General features: G+C 38.1%; 1 protein-coding gene across 10 annotated transcripts in view; it reads right to left on the bottom strand.

Annotated features, from left to right (window-relative positions):
• Window positions 1–3708: 3708 nt before the first annotated feature.
• The window catches only part of NTNG1 (netrin G1), a 148694-nt gene continuing 124490 nt past the window's right edge, over window positions 3709–27912 (bottom strand). For all 10 annotated transcript variants that reach the window (XM_066555785.1, XM_066555778.1, XM_066555781.1 and 7 more), the window contains one exon: window positions 3709–4930. In XM_066555785.1, coding sequence (XP_066411882.1) covers window positions 4677–4930 — 254 coding nt within the window. In that variant the 3' untranslated portion in view covers window positions 3709–4676. The remainder of the gene's footprint in view (window positions 4931–27912) is intronic.

Genomic DNA, 27912 nt, shown 5'->3' with positions numbered 1-27912 from the left:
AACAGTAGACTTGAGGATGTGTCCAGCAGCTGCACTGGGCAGCACTGTGTGGTGGAGGTGTCTTGGAAGGGGCATGAGCACCTCTGCAAGCAGAGCTGCCAAGGCTTTGATGGGGGAGTGGTGCCTGCTGTGTCCCCATGTGAGATGTGCCCTGCTCCAGGCCCACCCCCTGCTGGTGGGCTTTCCCTAACTGGGCTGGCACTTTGGTTCTCTCCCATACATCCCATGGCGTGATCTTTATCCCAGTCCTCCTCAGAGGAGAGCACTGGATAGCAATGTGTGCAGAAACTCAAGCCCCAAGCCTTTACGATCTGCTTAGGTCCCAATTGCATAAATTAGCCTTCCCTGTACTATTTGAGGCTGTAAAAAGTCTCAAGCAGTATTTCATTGTCTGTATGTTTGTGTCTGTATAGATAATGATGGCCAGAAAAACAATTAAGGGAAACATATGCTTTGTACTGGAATTTTATCTGTTGCATATTATGGCAAAACGGTGTCTTGGTGAACATACTGCTCTGGTGATGAACTTTCATTTCATTAAATGAAATGCACCATATGGTGCAAAATGCTGCCTCTCTACTTCTTTGTTTTGCATATACTTACAGCCTCTTCTTTCTGACACTCTGTGAGGGTGGGAAAGGTATTGTTGGCTAATATAAAATTTCTAATTTATAATACTAGATCTGCATTGTAGCAGATAAATGTTTGCCTCCATAAATAATTAAATGTACAGTTTTTCTTGGGAATGAATTGATTATGTCTTAATATTTACATCTGTAACTTTTGCAAGGACAAACATGAATGCTTGGCTGAAGGTTGCCTGAAAATCTGGTCTTGCATATTCTATGAAAAATATTACTCAGATTTCTCACAGGTGAATAAGCTTGCACGCATGGATGCATCTAGTTAATTCAATGGTTTAATAAACGTAGAATCCCAATGAGGTTATAACAAATCCCCCTGGTGTCTTGGAGTTATGCGAGAGATGTATAAAATTATATGCAACAGAAGAACTCTTTCTAAATTTGAAGAATCTTTTGCACATTATTTTTTTTTTCTGTTCACTACACGAAATAACTTCTCACCGGTGGCTCCGTCATAATAAAGTATTAGATCAATTATTTTTTTGAGGGCAACATCTGGGGTCGATTTGCATTTGACTAAATTTTTTTTCCATCTGGATAGCTTGTTTATGAAACAATTAGGTAGCGGGAAGACAGGTGCCTCTCTCTTAACTTCCCCGTGTTAAAGATGGTTGGCGTGAAGTGGAAATATCTGCAGTTCTATTGTCAGGGAGAAGCATCTCGCCCCATTTTCAGATGTTAAACACATGTGGATCCTGGATCAGAACCAATTCTCTAGGTACAAACACATGAATAGCAAGTTGACTAGGAGTGACTGATTTAGCAAAGCAGCTGGAACTAATATAACTGAATAAATCTATGATGAATGCTAGTTTTAGGGTCACTGTACTCTGACCTGTTATCTGGACAACTCAGCAATCTAAAGCCTGGTCAGAAACCTTCCAGGAAAGAAGTATCAGGCAGAAAATGATAATTCCATATTAGGTTTCTTTTGCTCTGTTTTGATACAGAAGCAAAATCCTAGCCTAGGGATTGGGTTGGCCTTTTTCAGTATCATGAATGTGTTGCTATTTTACGGGCATTTGCAGGGAGAGGATACCCAGTCCAAGAAACCTCAATATGTTGGAAGGGGTCTGTTTTCTGGTGAAAAATAAAACAGATGCTGCGACTGCACATTATCATGGAGAGATCCTACTGCATGCTCAGGAAAACGAATCTGTTGTTTTTCACAGCTTCTGAAGTGCGGAACAAGTTCTGGCTTCATTTTACACTGAGTTAAGTAAAAGATTGCAGGTAAAGTAATGCTGAGAACTGTAATCTCTCAAAGATGCACACATAATTTTAGAAATATACCTGTAATACAGTAACAGAAACTTAAACTCAAATTTTCATTTAGTAAAGTTCTGTGGAGTTTAGAGGAAGAAATAATGAAGCTGAAGAAAAGCACGGTTGATAAGATTTTCCACTGAATGTATTCCTGTATAAAATTGTAATTTTATTAACAGGTAAAGGAGGATAAAATGCACAAAATGGTATCTAAATACGTGGAAAGCCATATACTCTGCCCTGGTCTAAAAGATCCCAAGTATATGAAATTGAAATGTAGCTGAGTTGATTGTGATCTTATATTCATTACTCTTCAGAACTGCTGGCAGAATCCCTTCTAACCAAATGAGCATAACATGCTCACTTAGCACTTTCACAAAGCCTTGAGTTTATAATCATAATTAAAGTACTTCTTTTGCAATAATTACACAATCTGAATTGGTCTGTGGTAATAGAAGAAAATTTTAATTCCCCATCTTATATCAGAAATCCACTTAGTTTTAGGTAGTCTCCAGCTCTGTATGTCACCTGTATTAACATTTGTATTCCTCATTGAGTCTGCTCAGTGTACTCTTCTGTTTTTATGAACATACTTCTAAAATATACCTGCAATCTCACATAGGCATGGCTGGCAACCAGCAGAGCACTCAATTTCTCTCTGCCTTACCTTATTTAGCCCACAAATGAGTGCAAGTGTGAACAGCAAACTTGGTACATGATGGAGGGTCAGGGCGACAGCCTGAAGAGGCAGCAGCTTGATGTCATCAGCATCTTCATAGTATTCTTTTAGAATCCTATTTCTTTTTAGAAATGAAGACCTGGTTTCCCTACCCACTTCTGGAGGCTGGGTACTGTCCTGCAAAACTTGCTTCCTCAGCAGAAAGAGGTTCTCCAAGAAAGCAGTGGCCTAAATTCTGCAGTTCACCATTTGAAAGAGGCAGCCAGGTAGAATTTATTTCTCTCAGGAGTTTTTCTTTTGCTGATTAATTGTTTTCTACACTAGGCTATTATGTTGGTAAAATATTTATAACCATTATGATGAAAATTGCCAGGAAATGAATTCACACAGTCCTGCTACCTTTAGAAATTTTTTTTTTTTCCTAGGACTTTGAAACACTGCTGTGGTTTTGGCTTGCCTCTCTAGTCTTGCTATTCTTTTCTGTCACACTCAGTAATTGGCCTAATAAAAGGCAGTAACAAGAATTTATTACACCTTGGGCGATACTTGAAACAAACTTTATTTGCTGGAGCAGCACTTTTTATCTACTTGCTGCTGTATATTTTGACAGTCTTTCTAAATATTAAATCTGACTTTATTAAAAGTTAAATCTTGGTGCTTTTTTGTGATTGCTGCTGTTTTTGCAGTTTCTTAAGCAGAATAGTACATATATAAACATATCTTTTTAATGAAGCTTTTGGAGAAATAATGTAAGCTGTAGATCTATCTGCTTATTGCTAGAGTCCACAAAAAAGGTATGAATTAAAGACCAGCTTCTGTGATATTAGAATTTAGTTTTGGAATTTAATGTATGTGATTAATTGAGAGAACAAAGATGTGAACTTTGCAGAGCTTGTTCAAGGTTCAGATTTGATGAAATCTTCCTCGAGCAAATGATGCCCTTAACATTTTAAGTTCACAAAGTAACAGCAGTAAAATTAAAGCGAGATTAGATCGCTGTGATGTAATTTCCACTTTTAAATCTGGGTTTCCTCCAGATACTGAATGGTAAAACCATAAACTTTTTTTGTTTGTTTGCTTTCTAAAAAGGCCTTAAGAAAGAGCAGTAAGTCATCCTGGAACTGTTTATGCAGGAATTTTTATTCTTTGAAATCTTCCAGTGTTAAAGCAACAAGAAAACATTTATAATGTCCTTTGGTGGAATCTTATTACACTTGTTATATATGTAAACTGATATTCTTTGATGCCAGCACGTTGCCCATACAGAGAAATCTCTGCACAATTAAATGAAAGGAAAAAGAAAAGGACTAAATAAAAAGTAATAGTTTTCTCTTACCTGATTAGAATTAAATACATTAATAAATTGTCTGGTAACACAAATAGGCAATAATACAAAAAATCTACACTGTACATTATTTCAAGAAAAATAACTTCATTTGAATACAAAAGGATAAATACACTTTTTGTCCTATAGCCACTCTTGTACGGTAGGTGAACACAGCATCTTACTGATGCAGTGCTGCTAAGGTATACAAGGATATGACTGGCTCGAGTTGTATTGAGGGGGCTGTTACACATGTGCATCACTAACATCAGACAAAGAAATCTTTCAACCAACAAGGGTTACAGAGCAACGTTCACTAAAGCACAGGTTGGAAAGGATTTGGGGACTGAAGCAGGCCAATATGGCAGCTTTTACAGATTTCCTTATACCCACAATGCACTGACAGCAAAGAATGCCTTGGTTCGGTCAGTCCACACACCTGGCGGAGGTACAGGAGCGCACCAGAGAGGAGTAGCAGATGTTGTTGGAGTTCTGGGCTGTCAAAGCCATGTCAGTCCCGCAGCCGATCGATCTGACAGAACAGCGGCTGCCAGCGAGTCTCGAGTCAGAGGGGAGCAGTGTCCGCTCGCAGCCCTGTCCGTGACTGAGTGATATGGCTTAGTTCAGTTCGGCCTTCCTAGTTTGTGTGGTTATTTTGACTGCGTTTTCCTTTAGGGATTCCAGTGGCGAACGCCGGGGTTCTGTCCCGTTTCCCGCGGCGCAGGGCCGTGCACAGTCCGGGTGTGAGGCCCGAGGCGCGGCCTCAGCAGCCTCGGGGCGGGCGGGCCGCGAGCAGCGCCGCCAGCAGCAGCAGCAGCGGCAGGAGGAGCCGCGGGCCGGGCCCCGCTCCCGCCCGGCCCGGGGCCGAGCTGCGGCCGCCGCAGCCGCCCGGCTCCCGCTCGCAGCGCAGCTTCTCGCACAGGATGCCCGTGTAGGCCGGCGGGCACTGGCACCGCACGTTGTTGATGCAGGTCCCGCCGTTCTGGCAGTGCAGGAGCTCATTGTCGCACACGTTCGCTGCAAGACAGCAGGGGAAAGGGGGACAGAACAGAGAGCCAGTGTTAAGTTTGTTTTCAGCAGAAATTCACTAGAACCGAGGCTCCACCTCCCTCCTCTTCCTGAGACATATAAGGGACTCTGCTTTTTCAAATACTAGGATTCTTTTTTTTTCCCCTACAGGCTGTGTTCTTGGAAAACCATCGAATTCACTTAACACCACTGACTAAAGTATTGATTAATTTTATATGAAGGACCATTTAATAATGAAATAATAAGAATTTTAATACGTGCCTTGTGCTAATGTCTGCATCGTTATTACTGAGCTGGAACTGTAGGCGGTGTGTGTTATTTGAAAGGGGCAATGTATCTAGAGCTTTTGGAGACCACGAACAGTGGTTAAAAATGCAATGTGGCTTTGCTAAAGTAAAAAGATCTGCATGAGAAGGAAGGTTTTATAATCAAGACCTGCATGTATTAGTGATCTGAAAAAATTGTGCAAAAAAGATAAGGCAAGCACAGGCAGGAAATTCAGCATGCTGTTGGATGGGGATTATATGGTACAGACATGTGGAAATAAAAGATAATGTTATTTCCATTATAGATCAAATATTTCATCCTAATTAGATTTGCTACTTTGGTACATGGCATCTTAAAGCTATCTTAGATATTGTAGCCTGATAATAACTTCAGGAATCAGATTTGACAAGGGCATTAAGAGACAATAATACAGGCAAAACTTTTAGACATGCATAATATTATAGTATTTGAAAAGCTGACAGCTTTACTTTGTATTGCTTAATATCAATTCAAATATTTCATGGGTGAAAATGCGGAGGTATGAGCAACATACTAATTAGATGTGTCAATCTGTGTTGTAGTTCAGATGATATCACTAGTATGATATGTGTTGGATTACAGCCCTGCCTTCCACAGTGAGGCAATTTTAGTAAAGAACTTGCACCTATGATCTAGGTAGAAAGTAACAGTAAAATTTTTAACTTGGAGAATTAGGGAAAAGATTATTTGGGTAAGAAGCAGACTCAACATCATGTGATATTTATGTATACCTTAGCCTAAAATACTCTAAATAATTCATAATATAGAAAGTATTGTTAATTTCATCTTAAACATTACTGTTTATTGCTACAAAGAAGTACAGTTTTGCAAATATTAATTTAATTACTTTTAAAAGCAGTCCAAATATCATGAGAACTACAAGTGAAATAGTCCAAGTTCTTAAGTGGTGTAGTTCTACATAAATCTGTACAAATTTGTGCACCACTAACCTCACTGGTAATCTTATGTGTCCTGGCTTGCTTTCAGAAAAATAATTTTCTCATCCTAGAAGATCTCTCCAATAGCTGCTTTCTGATGTTCTGCACCCAAGTGGGCCAAATAATGCAATATGTTGAAAACTTGTAGATGCAATTAAGAGGGACCAGTAAATAATTAATTTTTTAGTGATTCCTTTAGCAGTCAAGGGTTTTTACTAAGAGCTATGGATTTAATACTGTTGTCCAGTTTCTGAATTGCAATGGAAAAAAATTGAATAGTAAGGTACAACGACACATTTTGTTGATGATTCTGTGTCTGAATTTCAATGTTCTACTCATACATTAGGAAAAATGTGTAAGAAACACTAAGTCCCCACCAAATAAATATGATGAGATTAACAACCCAAAAAATACCATGGTAACAGGCAGAAAAAATTAACTGTATTTTAATACAAGTCAATATTTGCATTATATCTCTTAGAACTGAGGCTATATATCATTGAAGTTGACTTTATTATTTAGATTATATATATTTAGTCATCTCAATATGCAAACTCAAAGTACTTTATCTGATGGTACAGCTACTGGGGCTGCATGTTCGGGACTACTCGTTGCTGGGATGCTTCCTACAGTTCAAGCAGTGAAAATTGTGAAATATCTGCCCCATCAATACAGACCCTTGTTTGCCTTGACAAACTCAGTGGGAGTCAACAGTTCATTAAATGCCACTTGTTAAACAGCAGAGATGTTTCACTTCACATTTTGCCTGGAATAATTTATCCAAGTTTTCTCAAGTATTAAGTAAACCATATTTTTAAAAATGTATTATAAAACAAATATCTTTCCTATTTTAAAATTTATTTTGCATACTACAGCCTGTTATTTGAAGAGGTCCTTAGCCCAGATCTGGTCTGTAGTTATAAGTGACTGGAGATGAGGGGCTGAAAAGGTATTTTGCTCCATGCTGGCTGTTCTGCCTGACACAAAATTCTGGATACAATGTTATAGATGCTGTTTTCGAAGTCAGACCATTTCATTCTCATTAGGAAGTTTTTGAAATGTGCTTAAAGAAGGGATGGATCAAAAGCTTCATCGTTATTCTTATATGAATGTTTTAAATGTTTGCCCACAGGAGTGCAGGTAGGTTTTATTGTTCTCAGCAAAATAGCTGAAAATTCTGGAATTGTTGATCTTGTATTGTCACAGCTTTCCTAATTTTGTGCTTCTCTTTCTCTTGCACACAGACATGTATGCATATATGTATCATGCAGATAGCAATTGTGAGCTGGAAGTTATATGAAAAAAAATCTGGAAATGTTATGAAATGCCATTTTTTTTTGCCAATTTTGTTTTAATTTTATTCTGACCCACTCTAATACCATTTTCACCTTTCTGAAAGTATGGTCATGATTACTTTCAAAACTTTAGTATTGACTAATGATTATCTGAATGGCATCAGATACCAAGTTCTGACCAAAGAATGAAACATGGAGAAGTGACACAAGTAAAAGACTTAATTCTGAAGTCATCACATGGTAGACCTGTGGGGCTGAACTAGCTGTGGATTTGCTGGCAGATCCTCCTTACTTAGAAGCCAGAACACCAAACTGGTCACTTATAAACCAAAACAGGAATCTCATTTGTTTTGGAGAGCTTTGCAGGCCTTTTTGAGGGATGTTTCTGAGCACAGTCTCCAGATCTGTGCTACTGCATGAAGTGAAATATTTAAAATAAACTAAAGGAAATTGTTTAAAAATTATTCTCATAATTCATCAATTTGCAATCTAACTATGGTTCAGTTATAGGATCCTTAAAACACTTCACAAAGAAGACAGAAAAGAAGGCACAACATGCCTTGCCATATGTCACAAACTATTCTTGATCTTTAATTGCAGTGTTAATGAATTTGGGAATGGAACAAAAAAGGAAAACAAGGGGAAAATACCCATCTTTGAGCTGGCTCAAGGATAGTCTTAGCCTGCCATAAATGTGCTAGTGTTTCACAGAATTTATATTGGGTATTAAATGAAATATTGTGGGTAACACAGCTGTTTGAAAAATTACTACTTTCCTCTTAAATGTTCAAGTCTCAATAATACATGAAAATTCCCGAGTCTCTCCAAAACTCAACTTTAATATCTTTGCAGCTTCTTGAAAGAAAAGAGTTAGACAGCTCTGGCTGATTTTAGTTCTGAGGCAACAACAGAGACAGAGAAGAAGAAATGCAGGGATTGCTCTCTTCAGTCTGTAGGGGCACCTCAGGCACAGCCTTGTGCTCTTGGCTTACGGACCTTCTGTTGCTGTGTCTGGGCAGCTGCTGAGCACATGCCCAGGGCCTCAGGTTCTGTCTCCTGCCCAGACAGAACAACAAGATGCTACAGAGCCTAAATACAATTTCTTCTACACTCCTGTCTTTCCCAAAGGCCATCCAAGAGGGAAGAAAATAACGTTTCCACCTTTCTTTGTGCTACCTTAATTTTTGTACAGCTTGCCTACAGTAGCATCTTGTTCAGGTGGGATAGGCTATTGACACGTTTTTTGAGCTGGGATAGATTGTATTCTCTTTCTGCATCAAAATCTGGATTTATGATGAAATTTTCTTTGTGGGAACAACATAAAGATCATTAATGACAAAGTCACAGAAAGAAAAATTTTTATGAGAGGTCCTTGCTTCCTTTCTTGAATTCTTAAGACTTAAATTTCAAACAATGTTTCCTGCAATCGCTTCTATCACTATTTTCCTTCAGTGTGCACTTTTTGTCACATCATTTGTTACAGACTTCTCTCTCCCTCTCTCTCTTTTTAAAACCATCCCTTCACTTTCCTCCTTTTTTTGTCTCCCAGATCATGAGTATCACAGTCCCTGGACAGGTTGCTGGGTTGACAGCTCTGAATATATTACACAACATATTTGTCTTTTCTAAAGCACTGATGCAAGCTTTGCCCTGACTTCTGCTGCAGTGACTTTTCCATACTATTTGTCAGTGGTTTTTGTTACTGGCACCACTGAATTTTGACCTTGGATTCCATCCATTGTTCATAACTTTGAGAGCATGCAGGTCTAATGGCTGAAGAAATTATTCTTGGCTGTTTTTTTCTCTAATGCATTTGTTGCCTTGATGCTTCCTATTTAGTAAAGAATATTACTTGAACTCATGAATGAGGAAGATTTCAGTACACATGCTAACAGAATATTCTATCTGTGCATAAGTGAGTAAAAACCCAGCACAGTGAAACCCATGTTTTCAGTAATGATGCTTATAGGTAGCTCCAACATATGCAGTGGCTGTCTATATATAGACACTGAACAGCACATTGAAATGCCATGAAAAAATTGGGAGGCTTCATCTCACTGCATAAACAAGTACAGTAAATCCAGGCCAAGCACAAGCGATTTCTTGTCAAATGCAGAATTAGTTCCTGTGAATACTATGAGGAGCCTGTAACTAACATGCATTATTCTCTAAATCTGTGATCATTTAATCAATAAATGGTAAAAACAATCTCAAAATATAAAAGAAATTGCAGTGAATGAAGCTTGTGTGTATGCCTAATAAGAATGTGAGCATCTGCACATACATATATAGTTAGAAAACCTCTGCGGTTGTGACAGTATTAGCAACATTTCCCCCCCAGTTTGTCAAATAGGCAGAAATGGAATTGGGGAATGCAAAAGACTTAGTCTCATTCGAATGCAAAGGTGTGAAATTCTTTCCAGGTGTACCCAGTTGCATGTTCCAGTGGAACATAAGTTACTGCAATCAAAATATTTCAAATTGCCACGGTCAGCAATGAATACCTTCAGTATTTGGGAAAAAATCCTGAAAATACAATATATAATTGTGTATGATAAGATAATACAGTATATAATTGCTGTGTGTTGAAGATCTGTACATGGAATTCCACTGACTCATGAGATCTGACCCATGTAGCACAGATGTCAGGTAAGAGGATATAAGGGCATGGGGAAAACAGTAGTCAGGCTTCTCCTGAAAGGTTACAGCTGCTGCTGTTACAGTTTGTGTTGCACAGCAGATGACAATACTTCAGGTTTTTATAGCTTAAGTATCTTACTCCTTTGAATAACCAGTGAGTAATAACTGAGTTGAAGGCTTTGTCACTGAGATTTCTTCCCCTGCCTGCCTTCCAATTAGAAGTACTCATTTTACTTATTTTATTCTAATGTTTAGAATTTAATTTATTGTTACTGTTTACATTACTGCCAAATGGCTTTAAAATGTTTTACTACTGTGAATATGTGTCAGTGTTGATCAGACTTCTTCAATGCTTTGAATCCACAAACATACCTGATATGAAAAACAGCTACTGTTCTTATAAATGAGATATTCATAATAATTTATTTGTTTGGAAGTGATACTAATTCAACATTTGCTGTAGTAGTAAAACTATCTTAGGATACTATCAAGACAAGGCAGATGCTTTGATAGCATGAAAATAAAACTGGTTTGCACTTATCTACCAAAGCACATTCTTAAGCTAAGACAAAATAAATCACTGCAGACAAGTACAAGCCTAAAGCATATCTTACTGTGTCAAAATTATGGTCACAAAATGACAAACATTAATACAAAGATCTCTGGTGCAAAGTTGAAACAATGTTGTGATTAATTATACTGCCAGCAATACAAGGAAATAAACATTGACCAAGTAAGAGTAGTTTCTAAAGGCAGACATCTCCATCTTGACTTGTCTTAGAAATGCCTGTTAGAAGCACAATTGAAATGACACTTGATTTTTTATCAAATCACTTTTATTAAGTTATCAGAGATTAAATGAATAGGGGAGTAATGGAGATACTGTCTTCACTGCAAATTTCCAGTAGAATTTTTGGATTGTTTGCCTACATATAATTTCTGTTTTTTCTGCACAACAGGCAGTTCAAAGCCAAGCCAGTTCTAATCAAATTGCAGGCGAAGTCTTCAGAGTTTCTACAAGATGATGTAGCTATTACTCGGAGTTCTGCCCAGCACACAGCCAGAGAATGGATGGTGATTCCTCTCTCCTACAGATAGGCAGTAATTTATCCTAGCATCCACATGGGTAAGCTTAGTTGATTATCTCTCACCACTGAAAGTGCAAAATCCTGTACAGAATATGTGGAAGTTTTTAACCATGGTATGAGGATAGCTGAGGTAGAAAGTTACTGTTTTTCACAGGTTGTGTCTGTGCTTTCTCATTTTTCATCTCTATTCTTAATCTAAAATCCTTGGGTTTAATTAATAAAGAATAATGAGAAGAAATACATCTAACCTGTCAAAAGGACACGAGGAAAAACTGAATTTTGGAATTGATACTCATACACGATAGCCATAGTAGCTTTGGTAAAACTACACGATTGTGTATTAAGATGGATAAAACAAATCCAGATTTATTTATCTAAGAATTATAGTTGAACTAATACCTTTCAATCTTCCGTGGTTTCAAGAAATGAATGATTTAACCTTTCAGTTTTCCAATTTTTATGGTTCCAATTTCATACTTGTACAAAAGAGGATGATTCCCAAAGTGGGGGGAAGAAAAATTTCCCTATTCTTTTTATTGCTTTGCTTATAGAGGAGCACCACTGAATTGGTATGACCCTGATCATACTTTAGGGTAATCTCAAGAGAGCAATAAACTACATATCAGCTTTAGTTGCTCAGAAGGGACTACATGCCCCTATCATTCATATTTCACTTACAAAGCTGTAAGCTGCAGTGCCATTATTCCTCTTTGCCTGGAGAAAAATGAACATTCTTATATGACCTGTCTTCTCTTCCCTTAACTAGGAAAAGAAGCAGTTATAACTCCAGAGTTGTTGTTGTTTTTTTTTTATTTTATTGCCAACAGCAAGGGCAGGGTTTAGATGTAACCACTATCAGTAAAACTGGTTAAGCACAACAAGTGCTCAGATGCAAAAGATGAAGTCATCAAAGGGCCCTATGAATTGGGGGATGGGATTTGGGTCCCTAAATACAAGCAGCTACTGCCATTAGCTTTCCAGAAGTCACTTCAGACAGGTACATGGAGCTGGCAGGTGTGTCCAGGGGCTCTGGGGGCTGTAACTGGGGGGGGAGCAGTGCTGCCAGGGGCTCTGGGGGCTGTAACTGGGGGGGGAGCAGTGCTGCCAGGGGCTCTGGGGGCTGTAACTGGGGGGGGAGCAGTGCTGCCAGGGGCTCCTGGGCCCTGCTCTGCTGGCAGCCTCTGCCTGCTGCAGATTCCCATTTGAGGCACAGCTTCCCTGCTCCTGCTGAGCTCTGCAGGCTGTGCCTGACCCTGTGGCTGCCACTGGAGCTGCTCTGCTGGCCTGGCCTGGGGGACTGTGTGCAGGGAAACTCCTGTCCTGCTGTCCCTCACCCCTCCTGTCCTGCTGTCCCTCACCCCTCCTGTCCTGCTCCTGGCTCATTTGGGAGTGCCCAGCTGCCACTGCTCCTGAGACATCTACGGCCACTTCAGTCCTATCCAAAGGGCTGGCAGGGTGACCTTGCCTGCACAGCCGCATTTTCTGCTTCATGTGCGACAACAGGATTTTCTTGGAACTTGATTTTCCCAAGAATTATGAAACAGACCTGCAACAAGTATTGCTTTTACAGAGCACAAAACCATAGGAGAAAATCTGGAAAACAAACCAAAGCAGGATCTTGCAAGGGTCAGCAATTCAAATATATGATTATGAATTATATAAAAGGCTGAGTGTTCCTGCTTCCTTGGCTGCTAAGGTGTTTGATTTGGAATAATGTTATGGGCAAAAAAGAATGCAAAGAATTTGTCTTTGCAGAGAAAATAGTTTCTCTTTTGGCTATTCTTCCCAGTGAAAACTACACTGAAGGCTTTGAAAATCCATTAAATAGCCCCAAACACTTGTTACTGTATTTGGCAGCAAAACCAAAGGCAAGATAATCACAACTGAAAATACTTCCCCAATGATCTAGGGGATTAGAATAATTTTACTAAGTATTTTCCTAAATTTTTTTAGGGAAGGGGTAAAAGAGAGTCACAGAATGTGTTGTTGGTAGCTTCTGTTAATAATTACTGCTATCCTAAAGCTATTTGTAATCTAAAATAATTTGGAAGTTGCAAACTTTCTTCTCACATTTGGCTTTCATTTGTCTGAAAGCCAATTGCATGGGAGCTTTTGAACAATAGGAAAAAAACCTACTGGAAACATATGTTATGATCAACTTTTAAACTACATAAAACCGGCATTTGTAATGGAAGCACTAACAATCTTTAACTGCACTGTAGTAATTATCAAGGGTATTAAAGTGGGAAGGGTATGAAATTAAATGGAAGTGTGACTGATCAGCTCTTTTACAGTGACCACAAGGAAAGGTAAAGCCAACTTTGTATCTACATGTCACTATATATTCCTTCTGTGTGCATTTGCCAAAAGAAAGGCTTAAGAGATCAGGACAGCGGTCTCCTACAGGATACAAAAACAACAGTGTGCAAAGTTAATGGTGTAGAATCTCTGAGGAGATGAACATTCTGAATTTATGTGAACATTGGTTACAATGCAAAGACAAAGGTAAAAGATTTGCATAATTCCTACAACATGTACGAAGTGAGGGATGGGGTTTTTTGTTCAAGTAACAATGCTGTGAATCAGGAGATCTTTCTGAATGAATCTACTTTGATTTATTGTTTTGAGTGTCAATGAAATGCTGCAGAGTGCTTTTGCTGAGCCAGCTTTAGAATGGGGATAAAAACACTTCCCTATAGGTGTCAAAGCTATTCAGAGTAAAACTTCTTATTGCTAGTGAACAATGGGGAAGTTGATGCCAAGGGAAGTCCAATGAGTTGCCTGTGCAAACAAAAGGAGGGAATGATGCAGGCCCTGTGAATTCCTACTCTATTTATTACATTGCACTGCTGATTAGATAAATGAAACAGCAGAGTTGATTATTGTTTCCAGGGGAGTTTGCTGACAGTCAGCTTTAAAAAGGTTTCTAAACTATGCAGTTTAAAAAAGGACTATGCAATCTTGTCCAATTGTCATATGTGATTGTCATAGTATTTAATCATTTTATGCAATCTCAAATACCAATGTTGTGTATTGTATCTCCTTCTAATCTCACCTATCAGAACTTCAGCTGCTTCATACTCATACATAAGGTACACAGTAAAGATATGCAAATCTTTTATCCACTCTGCTTCATCTGACCAATACAAATATTACCTGTTATTGTCTATTTTTGTATGACATTAAAATTAAAAAATGAATTCAACAAGCAGATTTTTATGTCCTAATTCCTGTCTGAGATATACCAGATGATAACATGCTCTCTTGTGAGAGGGATTTTAATTGGTGCAATGCTTTACTTTTCCACTCTTTTCATCAGAATACCAATAAGATGATTCAAACAGCTGGCATGTAGCACTCTGCAAAAATAAGAATGAATAAATTAATGTATCAAATAATTAAAGCTATTAGTTGCTTCATGCTAGTTTTCATCAACAATATTTATTGCTGCACACAGACTTGCTTGGGGTTATCATTGTGCATTTATCTTCATGACAGAGCAACCATTAGATGGGAAACCCCAGATAACAGCTCCTCTCTTTCCAACACAATTTTCTTCAGGCACACCAGTTTTTCTGTTTTACCAAGTGTAACCAATGTCACAGTCTTAGCCAGTGTTTTTTTACCTGAAAACGTTAAAAAAACCTGACTTACCACACAGTTCAACAAAAATGTCTGAAAGATGTTCATTATTACACACCAACCAATAGAGTGGAAGCAGGCATACAGGCAACCTACAGATTTTTCACAATATTGATATGCAGGCTACCACTAATAAGTTGTTTCAAGAGTAACAGAATTTATATTAATATTTTTTAATCAACTTTAAAGTTTTGCTATAATGTAGAAAAAGATCTGAATAAACACAGACCTTTCTTAGAGGGTACATAGCATGGTTTGTTTGGGATAATATCTGAAAAGTTCTTTCTATCAGCATACAAACTAAAGATAATGTCTCTAACCATGGATGTTGATATTGCATACTATGACAAACTGTTAAGATAATTCAGGATATTAAAAAGACCAGAGTTATATTCTCATGAGTAAAAGCTGTTTCCCTGTGAGCTTTATATGGTTCTAGCATTACGTTTGGCATTCTGATTAATGTACTTATATTTCTGTTTATCAATTGTGATGCACAAAGGTGTTAAAATTTAATTATTAATGAAGACTGAAATAACCTGGGATCCTTGAGGAATAGATAATTGCCAAGTGTGATTTCACTTCAAAGTACTTTACTTATTTTGTTTAAAATTATTTTCTCCAATTTTTAATTTGTCAAGTCATGCCAGAGTTGAAAAATACCAAGGATATCTCCTTTAATTGTTATCTAATAAATTACTGTAGATAATGTGCTAGATATTTCTAAAGATTTATTGGATCAATAGCTTTAAATCTAATGATGGAAAGAAGTAGTTGTGTTACTTAAAAAGACTTCCACCAGCACTTAAGGCTGAGAAACCAAGCCCTCGGTCATTTTCTCCTGCTCCCGAGAGGCTGTGTGTACAGCAATGTCACAAACCTCTGGCTTGGAAAAGGAAGGGTCACACAAAACCCACTCAATTTTTATGAAAATGTACTTTTAGAATGCACTCTCAAAACATCATGTCTGACTCTATTTCTTTTAAACCTCTCAGTGAAAAAGGAGACAAATTTCTGCACAACGGACCTGGGATGATGACTAATCTGTATTTCCTGGCAAGTTTATCTCATTGGGTCCAGTCCTGTCATCTGCCCTAGAGAACCCTCTACATTACATATGAGATCTCACAGCTCCTATCATGTTTGTCCTTCTCTTCCAGCAGCCTTGGCTGGTGGCAATGGAAATCTGGCTGATAAGATCCCAGCTCTCTGAGAACTCTGTATTCCTTGACATTGACTCCTATGGCAAGAGGGGATTTGCAACACGCCTGTGCTGCTGGCTGCATGTGCTAGTGGAGGGCCAGGAAAGGCTCTCATTCCAGGTAGGATGAATTTTTGTAGGCCTGGAGCCTTGTGAGGGACCAAACCTGGGGACAAAAAGCAACAGAGCCTCCTCCTGCTCCATGGAACCACAAGGCAAGCAGGGCCAGCCAGCACAGTGCCTGCTCAAGTTTCAAACACAGCCCCAGAGTGTAGTGAGGGTATGACAGGAGTGTGAAAGGCAAAGGTTTTCTGCTGTGAGACAGCATTTCTGAAGTGGTAACATGGCAGATCCGAGAGGGATGCTGGTTTTCTGGAGACTGCCAGAAGCTACAGATTGAGTAGCTGTTTAGCTAAAACAGCAGGAGGAATGCTGAAGGGAAGTAGCTGGAACGGGAACAGTTCTGGAGAGGGGTTTGGGCTAAAGCCAGGGCGGGTAGGAGTAGGTGAGGGAGGTGCTCAACACATCTTAGCTGCCTCAATGTTTTGTATTTGCAAAACACTCAGGGTCCTTCTAATGGTGCAGTGCAGCGTGGGCTGCAGCATCATCACTAAGTTGTCATGTTGCCACTGAATAAAAGATATAACTGGAGTACACTTCTCAAAGTGTATTTGCACTTGGTTTTAAATCAGTAATGGTTTAGCATGAACTAGCAAAGCTCTCAGGTCATTGCAGGAAAATTATTGCAGGATATGGCTTTATTTTGACAGGTAGTGTAAATCTTGACCCAAATTTTCATACCTTTGCAGAAGTCATGCAGTGTACATGCCACCTTTCATATTTCTCCCCAGTTGTGTACCAAAGGGCACATATGCAAACATAATTGGAAGCATTTCAAAGCATCCAGCTCAATTTTTGAGATGTTTGTGTTGCAGTATGTTGCAGTATGCTGTTGTAATCTGTCTCTAAGATATGTGGAATAGGATGCTCTTTCTGAGAGTAGAAGCCTCCTTGCAGAGATTTGTGCTTTGCTGCATAATGTCAACATAATGGAGCTGATTTAAGGATGCTATGCTTGCCCTCAAGATGAATTTCCTTGCACTAGCAAGTCCCAGTTTAAATCTCATTGTGGGATTCTCCTGTTCCTGAAATCAGTAGGAAGTAAGTTAGGTTTTTGAATTTTGTGAGTGTAACTTGTCTGCCTTAGATGCTAGTCACTGCTTATTGCCTCATGATCAAAATGCAGCTTCAGCTCTTTAAATGAACAGCTGCATGTGATGAAACTGTTCACACTCCTTGGAAATGAAATTCTAAATTCTTCAAGGTAAGAGTCCTATTTCAAGGATCCTTTGGCTTAAAAAGCAAGTTGAATTCCCATTTAAAGTATGTGTGCCATTCAGAGCTCAGCGGTGCAGCCTCTCATGAACAGAACACCCTACTGAACTGTCTCCCATGGACTGCTATTCCGTACTGAGGACAGTGGAGTTTGTTCCTCCTGCACTTGTCAGTGTATCTGGGGACTGGGTAGTGCATGTGGGAACAAACCTGGTAGCTCTTTATTTTAGCCCCTGTGTGCCCCTGATCTGTAGCTGCTTGGTGCTGCTTCTTAAGGCTCACCTAAACACCTGTTAAAGGGAGAATTCCTCCTCCAAAGAGATTATGGCTGAACTCCTTTTAACCTAGAAGTTTTGAAGGGCAAGAATAGATCCTTGGGTCTATTGGAAAAGGTTTCAAATTTAAGCAGGAAAGAGATTAAGAACAGAGGCTAGTTGGATGCTGGTTCCATGAGCTGGAACAATGTTTTGTGTTATCCACAGAGAGATCTGTAAATCTGGAAAATACAGATCAATGTCTAAAAAGTGTGAAAGATTTGGAAAACTATTCCGCTCAGTCTCTAGAAAGGGAATAAAGTGGGTAAATTGATCTACAGTGCAAATCAAAATACTGGCTCTAGATTCAGCCAATGGCATCAGTGCAGTTGTTACTTTTGTCCACCTGTAAGTTTAAATTTTAAAATGCTCGCATGTTTGATAGATTTCAGAGTTACTTTAGGTACAGGGGCACGCCTAATGTTAAGGTGTATTTCTGCTCTGAATTTAAACATGCTAAATCAATGTAATCCTAAAGTAATCAGGTTTTCTAATGTCAGATTTGTACTTCTGTAGAGCTTACTATTGTAGTATCTAACAGCTTTCCATGGCTTTCCATGTCCATCTGAACAAAAAGACAGACAAGTCATTAGCAAGAAGGAAAAAGCATATCAAGAAGTACCTGTCCAAGATGTAGTTATAAAAATGCAACATAATTTTGGGTATTACACTTAAATCATCCTGGACTTCAGCTACCTGTTGACATCAGTGGCATTAATGAATACAATCCCTTTAATATAATTATTTCAAGTTGATTTCAGATACAAGTAGTCTTCTATAGAAATTAATTGCCAACAACTGAATTATGATCAAACTCTTCCCTCTTCTCTGTAACATCTTTAAACTTCCAGCACTGTCACTTCTCACCTGATGATTACAGGTAACAATTTTATTAACAATTTAATTATTCTCTTTAGAAGCTAAGGTAATTATAAGGAGGTTGGATTCTACGAGAAGTCGTTTTAAATGAATTTATCATTGACTGTAGTCCAACATTAGAGAAGAACATGCCATAATCACCAAAACCATATCTCAAAATTGTGTAGTGTTGGGAGAAATTGAAAGAGCAATGCTGTTAATATTTTACTGAACATCATGGTCCTTTTGTATGGGCTATGAATCCCCTCTAAATTTATACTGTAAATCCTGTAAAGCTCTATTCACTTTCACAGTGAGTTTGTGCTATGAAAGCTGGTAGTCAAAGATCTGACGAAAAGCTGGACTGACATTTATGAGATCAACCTTTTGTTCCTGATTTTATCATATCCATGTGCCTTGTCAAAATCTTTCCTTGCATGCTTAACCTGAAGAGGAATTTGAAATAGCTGGAAGGGCTGGTCCATGTCTCAGGTGTATGGATCTGGGAGAAGATGATCATGCAGACACTTACTAGAGAGAAATGCAAGGACAAGCTAAAGGGGCAGAATGTTGCAGGTGATTTGGTGAGCTGGTTGTATTTGAGATGCAGAGTAAAGTGAGTATCAAAAAACCCCCAAACCTATTTAAAAGGATTCTTATAAAAATTACATTGTTAGCAGCAGATTGAAAAAACTTTATAAGAAAATACATTTACAAAGGGTAAAGAAAAACGGTGCAGTTATGGTGAAATGAAGGAAAAAAGAAAAGAGTACATGTTCTCACAACTTAGCTCTAAGAACAGGTTAAAGTACCAAGGTAGGCCAGAAATGATTGAGAAATTTAGTAAAGTCATAAAAATTAGCCATTAATATTTTTTTCTAAACATAGGAGAAGCCAGGACTTCTAGAAAGGCTGTAGGGCAAATAAATGCTGTGTTAGGTAGGGAAGGGAAAAATCTACTAACAATGGAAGCTTTGGGAGGTTACCAGACTCCTGCCTGTGGTGATGGGGGCATGTTCTGGAGGTGTGTCTGAATGTTTATACAAACCATTATTTAAAAATGGAAGTCTGTTGCATCAGACCACCAGAAGCAAATATTGCTGCTGAGAAATTTTTAAAAAATGGAGAAATAACATTTTCACTGCTGCTTGTGATTTTTCTAATTTAATTTTTCTTATTTTCAGGATGGGCTTGATTAATTACAAAAAAGGACCTGTGGCAGGTGTGATTTTTATAAAGATTTTCAAGGAGATGGAGAGGAACTAGAGACTGGAAATCAGAACTTCTGCAGCAGGCAAGTTAATAGAAATTGTGATGAAGAACAGAATTAACAGTTAGATGAGTGAACATGATGAGTATGTAAGAGAGAAATAATAATGTACAAACCTAGTAAAGGATTTTTTAAAAGAATCAAGTAACTATATGGATGCAAAAGATCTGGTTGACAATGTATCTTACTTTACACAAAGCATTTTCCAAGATGCCTCAGCAAGGATTTTGTTTTTTCCTCTTAATTTATTTTTTTCTTTATGGAATAATTAAAGCTTGAATAATAAGAAGCAGCCTAATAATAGATGTCAGGAACTACTAATAAGTCTTATGAGGACTTACACATATAGAATTCTGCTAGAAAAGTGAACGAAGCATGGTGTAATAAATTTGCTTAGACTACAAAGGTATTGTGGCTATAAAGACCTTCAGAAGAATTTCTAAGGTGTGGGTGACAGAAATTAAGTGTTCAAGAGTAAAGTATTCCTACAGATACTTGGCTTTACTATTTAGAAAAGGTATCCTAAGAATAGTTCAGGGTGTTTTATTGAAAATTTTGACTTAATGCTCTTCATCAGTCAGAAAGGCAAATAGATTATTGAATTTTTCAAGACAGGAAAAAGAGTGAAGTGGAAACATCACAATGTCACTATATAGCTTCATGATGTGCCCACCTCTTGAACACTGCATGAAGTCCTGATATTGAAAAGATATATATATATAGAGAGATAGATAGATATATATATATATGTAGTACTACCATAAAAGGTAGGATGAAAAGCTGTCACAGCTATAAGCAGACCATATAAAAGAAGAGATTAAATAGATTATGTTTCTTCAGTGTAAGAAACGAAAGACAGATTGAAGAAAAATATATGTCTTTAAAATCACAGATGTTATGGAAAAGGTGAATTGGAAATGATTATTCATTTATTCTTCCTCTCAAGAACCAAGAAGGAATAACCAACCAGTTAAACAAAGATATTTAATTATTATTGTTGTTGTTGTTGTGAACTTGTGCCCAGAACATTTGGATAACAAAAGTCTGAATGTCTCAAGAAGTTATTAGGCAAATTAGTGGCTGAAAGACTCACTGAGACCAATTAAATATGAAGATACTGGTGAATTCTTTGGCTGAGAAAATCTATAAGCTGCACCTTCCAGCAGCTGGATGCCTCTGCTGCCTGAAGCTCATACAGCCTGCAAGTGTCACACAGAGGGCACTGGTCCAGCTCAGAACAGCTTTAGTTTCTATTGTGAGGTGTTCCATTGCATGCAAGCATGAAGATAAACACATGACTGACAGGAGTGAAAGGTTTTGAAGACTAGCTCTAAAATGAACTAGGTAAAATGGTCAGAAAATAGGGTGAAATGGGAACTGGGAAATGCAAAAAGGCACTTCTGTTAAGTGTTTTAGTTAAAAGCTCAGATCTTGAAAAGTCTTGATTAGATTCAGAAATTCTTTGCTGAAGCACTCAATTTATTGATACTAAATAATAACACCCTAAGTTTGACTAAATTTCCTTAAAACCTCCAGTCTGAATTTTTTAACCCCACCTGTACAGATTACTCATAACAAAGACTATCAGGTAATCAAGACATCCAAAATATTTTGAACAAGTACGTAAAATAGTAGTAGTATGTAAAAAAGGTCTTGAATTCCTTTGCTGTTAGATACTACAATAATCAGCTCTACAGAAGTACAAATCTGACATTAGAAAATCTGATTACTTTAGGATTACATTGATTTAGCATGTTTAAATTCAGAGCAGAAATACACCTTAACATTAGATGTGCCCCTGTACCTAAAGTAACTCTGAAATCCATCAAATATGCAAGCTAGTATTTTAAAATTTAAACTTACAAGTGGACAAAATCATAGTATACCGACTTCTATGGCATCCATTTATTAATGGTAATTAAAAGGCATTTTTTAACTTTAATATCACTGGGGAAGCTTAACTTCTGTTAGTGGAGGCAGTCAGCACTTTGCAAGTTAAAACCCATCAGCTTCTTCTAAATGAAACTTTGGTTTCCATACTGTTGTATCTGCACATGTGTAAAGGAAGTTAAAACAACTGCTGAAACCAGTTGATAATGATAATCAGCATGTGCTGGTTTCAGCAATGCCATCAGTTGCATCAGCACCAAGAAAGGAAACCTTGGCTATCTTTATTTGCCTCAGGTCAGTAATTTTTATCTGCAGTTAAGTAGGATGGAGATTACTTTACTTACTTCTAAATGGTCCTTTTAAGGCCCCTTCATAAAAATGCCCCATCTGGGTGTGTCTGTGCTGCTACTGATCTCTTTATTCTGTCCTCATAAAAAGGCAGTGAGCAGGCAAATTACACAGAATCTATGGCCACTGAGCAGGCTTAAAAGGAAAGCAGGACAGATTTTTCAGAGGAAAAGAAGTCCTGCTCATCACTGTTCAAATGAACATTTAATAATTCATAACAACTGAGTTATAAGTTTCCCCTTCAATACGCTTCCAAATGTGAATAGATTAAGTAGTAATTGCTATCAAGCTTTATGTTCTATTTCATGTATCTAATAAAAGTTTATCTAGTGGAGCTTACTTTGTATCTTTTTGATCTATTCCTAACTGACTGCAATATACTCTATTAAAATATTTATCATAGTGCTATCAAATATTAACCATTTTAAAATCATCTGACTGAAGAAAACAAATAATGTTACTTGCTTAAGTTTTCATGAATTTCCTGATATTTAGTTGTTCAGAACTCCCCCCGATATAGCACTAAAAATACACAAGATGCTACAAATTGTGTTCACTCTCTTTGAATTGGGCTGTTTTGGAAATGCACTCTGCTCACATCCATCACCACTGTCCAATTTGGCTCTTCATGCAGAATTTGAGTTTTGTTGTCTGAAAATTTTTGATTCTGCTACAGTACAAGAGAATATTAGAGAGGTGTTGGTTTTTCTATAGCTTAGTGGATTTTTAAACCTATTTTAGGAGAGTACAGAATGTTAGGGTTTTTTTAAGAGTAACATTTTTAAGACATTTCCCTAATTATCCACCTGCTCGTCCTTCTGAAATTCTGTGGCTTTGTCAGGTAAAAATACTGGCAAGTTCCTAGAGTGTAGAATGGTCTAGTGATGGGGAGTGATGTGCCACAGTTGCATGGCAGCCCAGCCCAGCCTGACTGGCTGCCAGGCTTCCATCTCTCCCCAGCTGAGTGGGTTATGCTCTCCCAGGGTGCTCCTGCTTGTTCAACCAGTGGATGATTCATATCACAGAACTAACATAGCAAAAAAACCTATTCTTTTTTGGTTAGTGTCCTGCTGAGTTAGATCTGAAATCATTCAGTGAAAGGTCAAACAACTGCCTGAGAGATTGCTGGGGGTGTGGGACTAAATAGTGGGGAATTGGGAGAAGAGGGATTGCAGCACTTGCAATTAGAGCAGTTTGGACAGCCATGAAATAGCAGCTTTGAAGCTGACACCTGGGCAAGATCAAGAGGAGAACAACCTCTCTGCTCCAATCCAATCCCTCACCTTGCTGGGGAAAAATTGTTCTGTTAAAGGTCAGGTGTATAAATGTTGCTACTGAACCATTTCTTTTTGCTTTGGAGAAAGCAATTCCTGATCACCAGGTTATCAGAGTAAATCTCCTGAAGAGCTGCAGTCTGTCAGGAGCTTGGTGCCTCTCAATAACATGGTAACTATGCAACCTAGTCCGCTCTTTTGAGCCTCACTCTCTGCTTGGTTTTATTTACTTGTTATTTTCTTTGTCTTCTCCACACACAGGTATTACCCAATTCACAACCCCATCTGTTCACAGAGGCCTTCCAGCACAGAGGCACTGAGATAAAGTCCTTGAGCTCTCCCCAGTACCCCTCTAGTCTATTCCTTCTGCAGGTTCTTCCATTTCCACAATATCCCACACACTTTGTAGGCAGCAGCACTAAAAGAAGAAAATTAAAGCATGGTCTCCAGCCTAGACGTGCTACAGGAATTATGCAGATCTGTATATCTCTCTCAGAGCATCTTATGTTTTCATCTCCTTTGTGCTCTTCATAGAGGAGAGGTGCCTCAATCATTTCTGTTCATATACAGTGTTTGTGTTCTGACATGTTTACTCTGACTAAAATGTATTCTCCCCAGAGAGAGAGATCAACCTTCCTTTTCTCCTTCAAATCTAGCATCTCATTAAAAAATAATAACATTCCATGATATTCATACTTTGATGAGCAATTTTCTATGTATCCTGGTATCTGTATGAGTATGCTGTGGGTTGTATATTCTGGAAGGAACGCATTAATAAGCACACATGCATTGTTGTTTCTCAGGTTTGAAAAACCCTGGTTTTAAAAGGATATCAGGATGGCATTACACCTGTAAGTCACCAGCACGCTTCCCCTGAGGCAAGCAGAACTAGTGCTTTGTATCATCTGAGGATCAGGTCTGATAATGCTGTAATTTTGTTTGTATTCTTGCCTTGCTTGTCTTGCATCTGTAAACCATACTTTGCTGTGAGTTGCAGAAGTTGGATTCTGGGTTAATGTAAAGAGAATTATTCTGGATTTTAATTTGCAGCCATTTGAAGGAGAGTCTGTTCCTCTTGAATCCAAACCCCTGTACACACACAAAATTTCTTTAGTCTGCATAACAACCATGTAAAATAGGTATTTTGAAAGCAGTATAAAGATCAGGGACAGATGACTGTTCCCTGAGGACAGCAATGCTCAGCTTCAGCAGAACTTTATCCTTTTCCATAATTCTTCTTATATTTTACTTCCCTTCAGCTCCAAGTATAGCAGTGTGCTTACTAGTACCAGCCTTGGCACCAAACCACAGCAGAACTGAAATATATACAGCACCTGTGAGAAGGAAGTCCTACTGTATCCTGACCACCTAACAGCATTAAAACTGCTATTGGTAAAAAGATATAAAAATAGATAGGTGGATCTTCTATGGCTCCCACACAGGCAGTTGCAATGGTGAACTGGAAAGCAGGGCACCTTGATTCTGCATTTCTGTTTCTTTTTTTTTTCTTGTCCCCTAGGCACAGGTTCAATGTGTAGGTATTGGATACATCTGTGTACAAATGTGTAAAAGATCACTAACCTTCACTGGGGAGACCATTGCATTTATATGTATTTAATCTGTCTAGAAAGAAGTGTAGGGTGTATTTTTTTGAAAAAAGATTTTAGAAGAATTAGATGGTATACATCTTTTCCTCTTTTCTTGCTGAATGGTAAATCCAATCTTCCAAAAGCAAATGTTAATATTAAGTTCCAAGTTTACAATTTCAAGTCTGATTTTCTTTGGCAACTCAATCTGCATGATGATTTTGATCAAATGCCCCATCTTTTAACATTTGTAACACATGAAAAAATCCACCCCTAATAAGCTCATATTTAAATAATCATAAAATAAGTTAAATGCATGCTGTGACAGAATATGAATTATCTGACAGGCTGCAGATTAATACAAGTTTAGTCTGGAAGACAGATACAAGTACTGAGTCCAATTTGAGCATTGAAGATAAGAGTGCAATCCTTTGCTTGCTTCTGTTTAAATGAATGAGAAAGGGTAAAATGAGATGGATTGTTCAGATGCCTTGATATAAGGCATCTGGCTGAAAACTCATTTGCTAATTGTTTAAGATTAGCACCATTGAACCAAGATAATTTAAAACACTGATTTGCTATGGGGTGCCAGCTACCATTGGTAACTCTCACTCACTCTAGGCCTTTGTAGTGCTGTGGGTTCAATATGTTTACTTGGTTTTTGTATGAAGGGAGATAGAGAATATTATTAGTCATTGAACCTTCCCTCACCTTTTCCCCCGTGAGGAACATGCCTAATGAAAATTCGAGCTGTGCTGCCAAACTGATATTGGCAAAAGATCTTTTCTTTGCCTGATTGGATAAATATGCAGCTGGTTTTGGAATCAATGCTTCTGTGAGTGAAATTAAAAGATGTTACTTTAAACTGCTGCAGTATGTATGTAGTGGACTTTAGTCACCTGAAATGTCATGGCCAAGAAATGCACAAGACGCAAGACTGTGAGCAATACACGTAGAAGATCAAGTGAATGCTCCTATTTAATATTTTCGTGGTGTTTAAATATTTTTGCTTTTGATACAGGTTCCTTTTTTCAAAAAACACTATGTTCAATTAAAAACTGGCCCAAATCAACTGTAGTTGCAGGTTAAATTTCTTGCCAGGCTTGGAGCTTTAAGTTCTGTTTTAATGTTCATTTTTAAAGGAAGTAGTTCAGTTTCTATAAAATAGAAAAATCAAATATATGCTGTGCTATGTAATTTCTCATGTTCCAGGAGCTCTAAAAGGGTTACAGAACCAAACTGTTCTGTTCTGAATTCATTGCTGTGCTTTGATCCTGGTGAGAAAATCCATTGTGGGTATGTGGCAGGGAGGCCCCGCTGAGCCCAGCACGTTCCCGCACGCCCACGCCTGCGGCCGCAGGGGTTCTGGGGAGGGCTCAGAAGCTGCGCCAGGCACAGCCACATCTATTGTGCCTCTTCTTCTGAGGGCAGCAAACCTTCCTGTACCAGCCAGACCCCGCTGACCGCTACGTCTCTGCAGCACAAACCCTGAATGCAAGAAGATAACAGCTGCTATCACAGTGCTTTTTATCTGGGAGGCAAAGTCTAAAATTGCATCTGACCTCGGTGTGCGCAGAGACACCAAGAGAGGAGCGCTCTGCCTGCATCCTCAAAGGGTTTAGATTAAATCACTAAGAGTGAGGTACCTAAATAAATAGTTCTGAGGATAATAGCTTCTGTGACTTCTACTTTGTGTGGTACAAAGTAGACTCCAAACTGTAATTTATCAAATGATATATTGCAGGCCTTAGAAAACACAACTCGGCTTTGGTGTTGTTTTTTTCCCTAATAGGTTTACTAATATATAAAATTATGACACTACATTTACTTATAGAATCATACATGTAATTAAACTAGCTATGGTATAGATTTAAATAGTTTATTTATAGTCAAGCTTTTGTTTGCACTAGGTCAATGGATCTTAGCAATAAAGCTCCACAAGAATAGAATTTCATAATAATGCCAATAGCCTATGTATAACAAAAAGTAAACAAGCACATATTGGTCTGTCGAGTGAGTGTGTGTATCCATCTTTGCATATCTGTGTTCCTGTGCAGCACAGGCTTAGGGAAAAGCAGATCAAAACCACATGCTACGTGTCCAGACAAATAATCTTTTTGAGCTTTGCCAAGGCAACAGAATGAGTTCTTATTTTTCTCGTATATTGGGGTCTGCTTGCTTGCCTGGTCATTTGTTTAGAATTCAATGGGAAAATAAGAAAGCTAAAACTGACACTGTACAAAATTAAATTAATTGGAATTCTGTTCCTCCATGATAAGACTTGAAATGAGATTTAAATCAGTTTGTGGTTGGTAAAACATGGCAATTTGATGTCTGTTCCATAAAACTGACAACTGCATCTAGTTGTTTTTCTTCTGAAATTGATCAGATAATTTGTTCAAACTTTGAGAATATCTGACAGTTACACAATCAGACTGAGATTTGTTCAGAAAATTACAACATAGTGAAAGAAAACTCAATTAGTTTTGTCAGCAAATATAAAGGCACTAGCTTGCATTTCCAGAAACTGTCCAAAGCTTTTACAGATACTCTTGATTCAGCTAAAATCAGGCTAATTATATGCTGGGCTCAAAAAAACTCCTCATTAAAAGAACATTTTTTGTCTTATAATTTCCAAACTCTAAAAGATAGGAAGTACTGAAATGATTAAGTAATTGCTTTGACAAACTGGTGTATATATATATTACTGTAAAATTTGCTCAACAGTCCTCCAGACTTGTTCAGTACCTTAGCTACTTAATGTCTTTTTTAAACCCACTGGGTGGACACAGTGGTAGGTTTTCTTTATTCAAATTCTATGCAGAGAACCATACTGATTTCTGGTTTTGCTTTTTTCCCTTGTAGTTTGGGTCAATATTTGGGAAATATTGCAATATTTCCAATGCTTCATAAATCCCAATGGTTATTTTGCCACTGTCTGTGATAAGGTACAGGGTGGTAACAACCTTCTTCTGCATATGGGGT

This window comes from Molothrus aeneus, chromosome 9 (genome assembly GCF_037042795.1).
Source record: "Molothrus aeneus isolate 106 chromosome 9, BPBGC_Maene_1.0, whole genome shotgun sequence".
Classification (NCBI taxonomy): domain Eukaryota; kingdom Metazoa; phylum Chordata; class Aves; order Passeriformes; family Icteridae; genus Molothrus; species Molothrus aeneus.
Note: the sequence above shows the minus strand (reverse complement) of the source record. Positions and strands in the feature narration are given on the sequence as shown.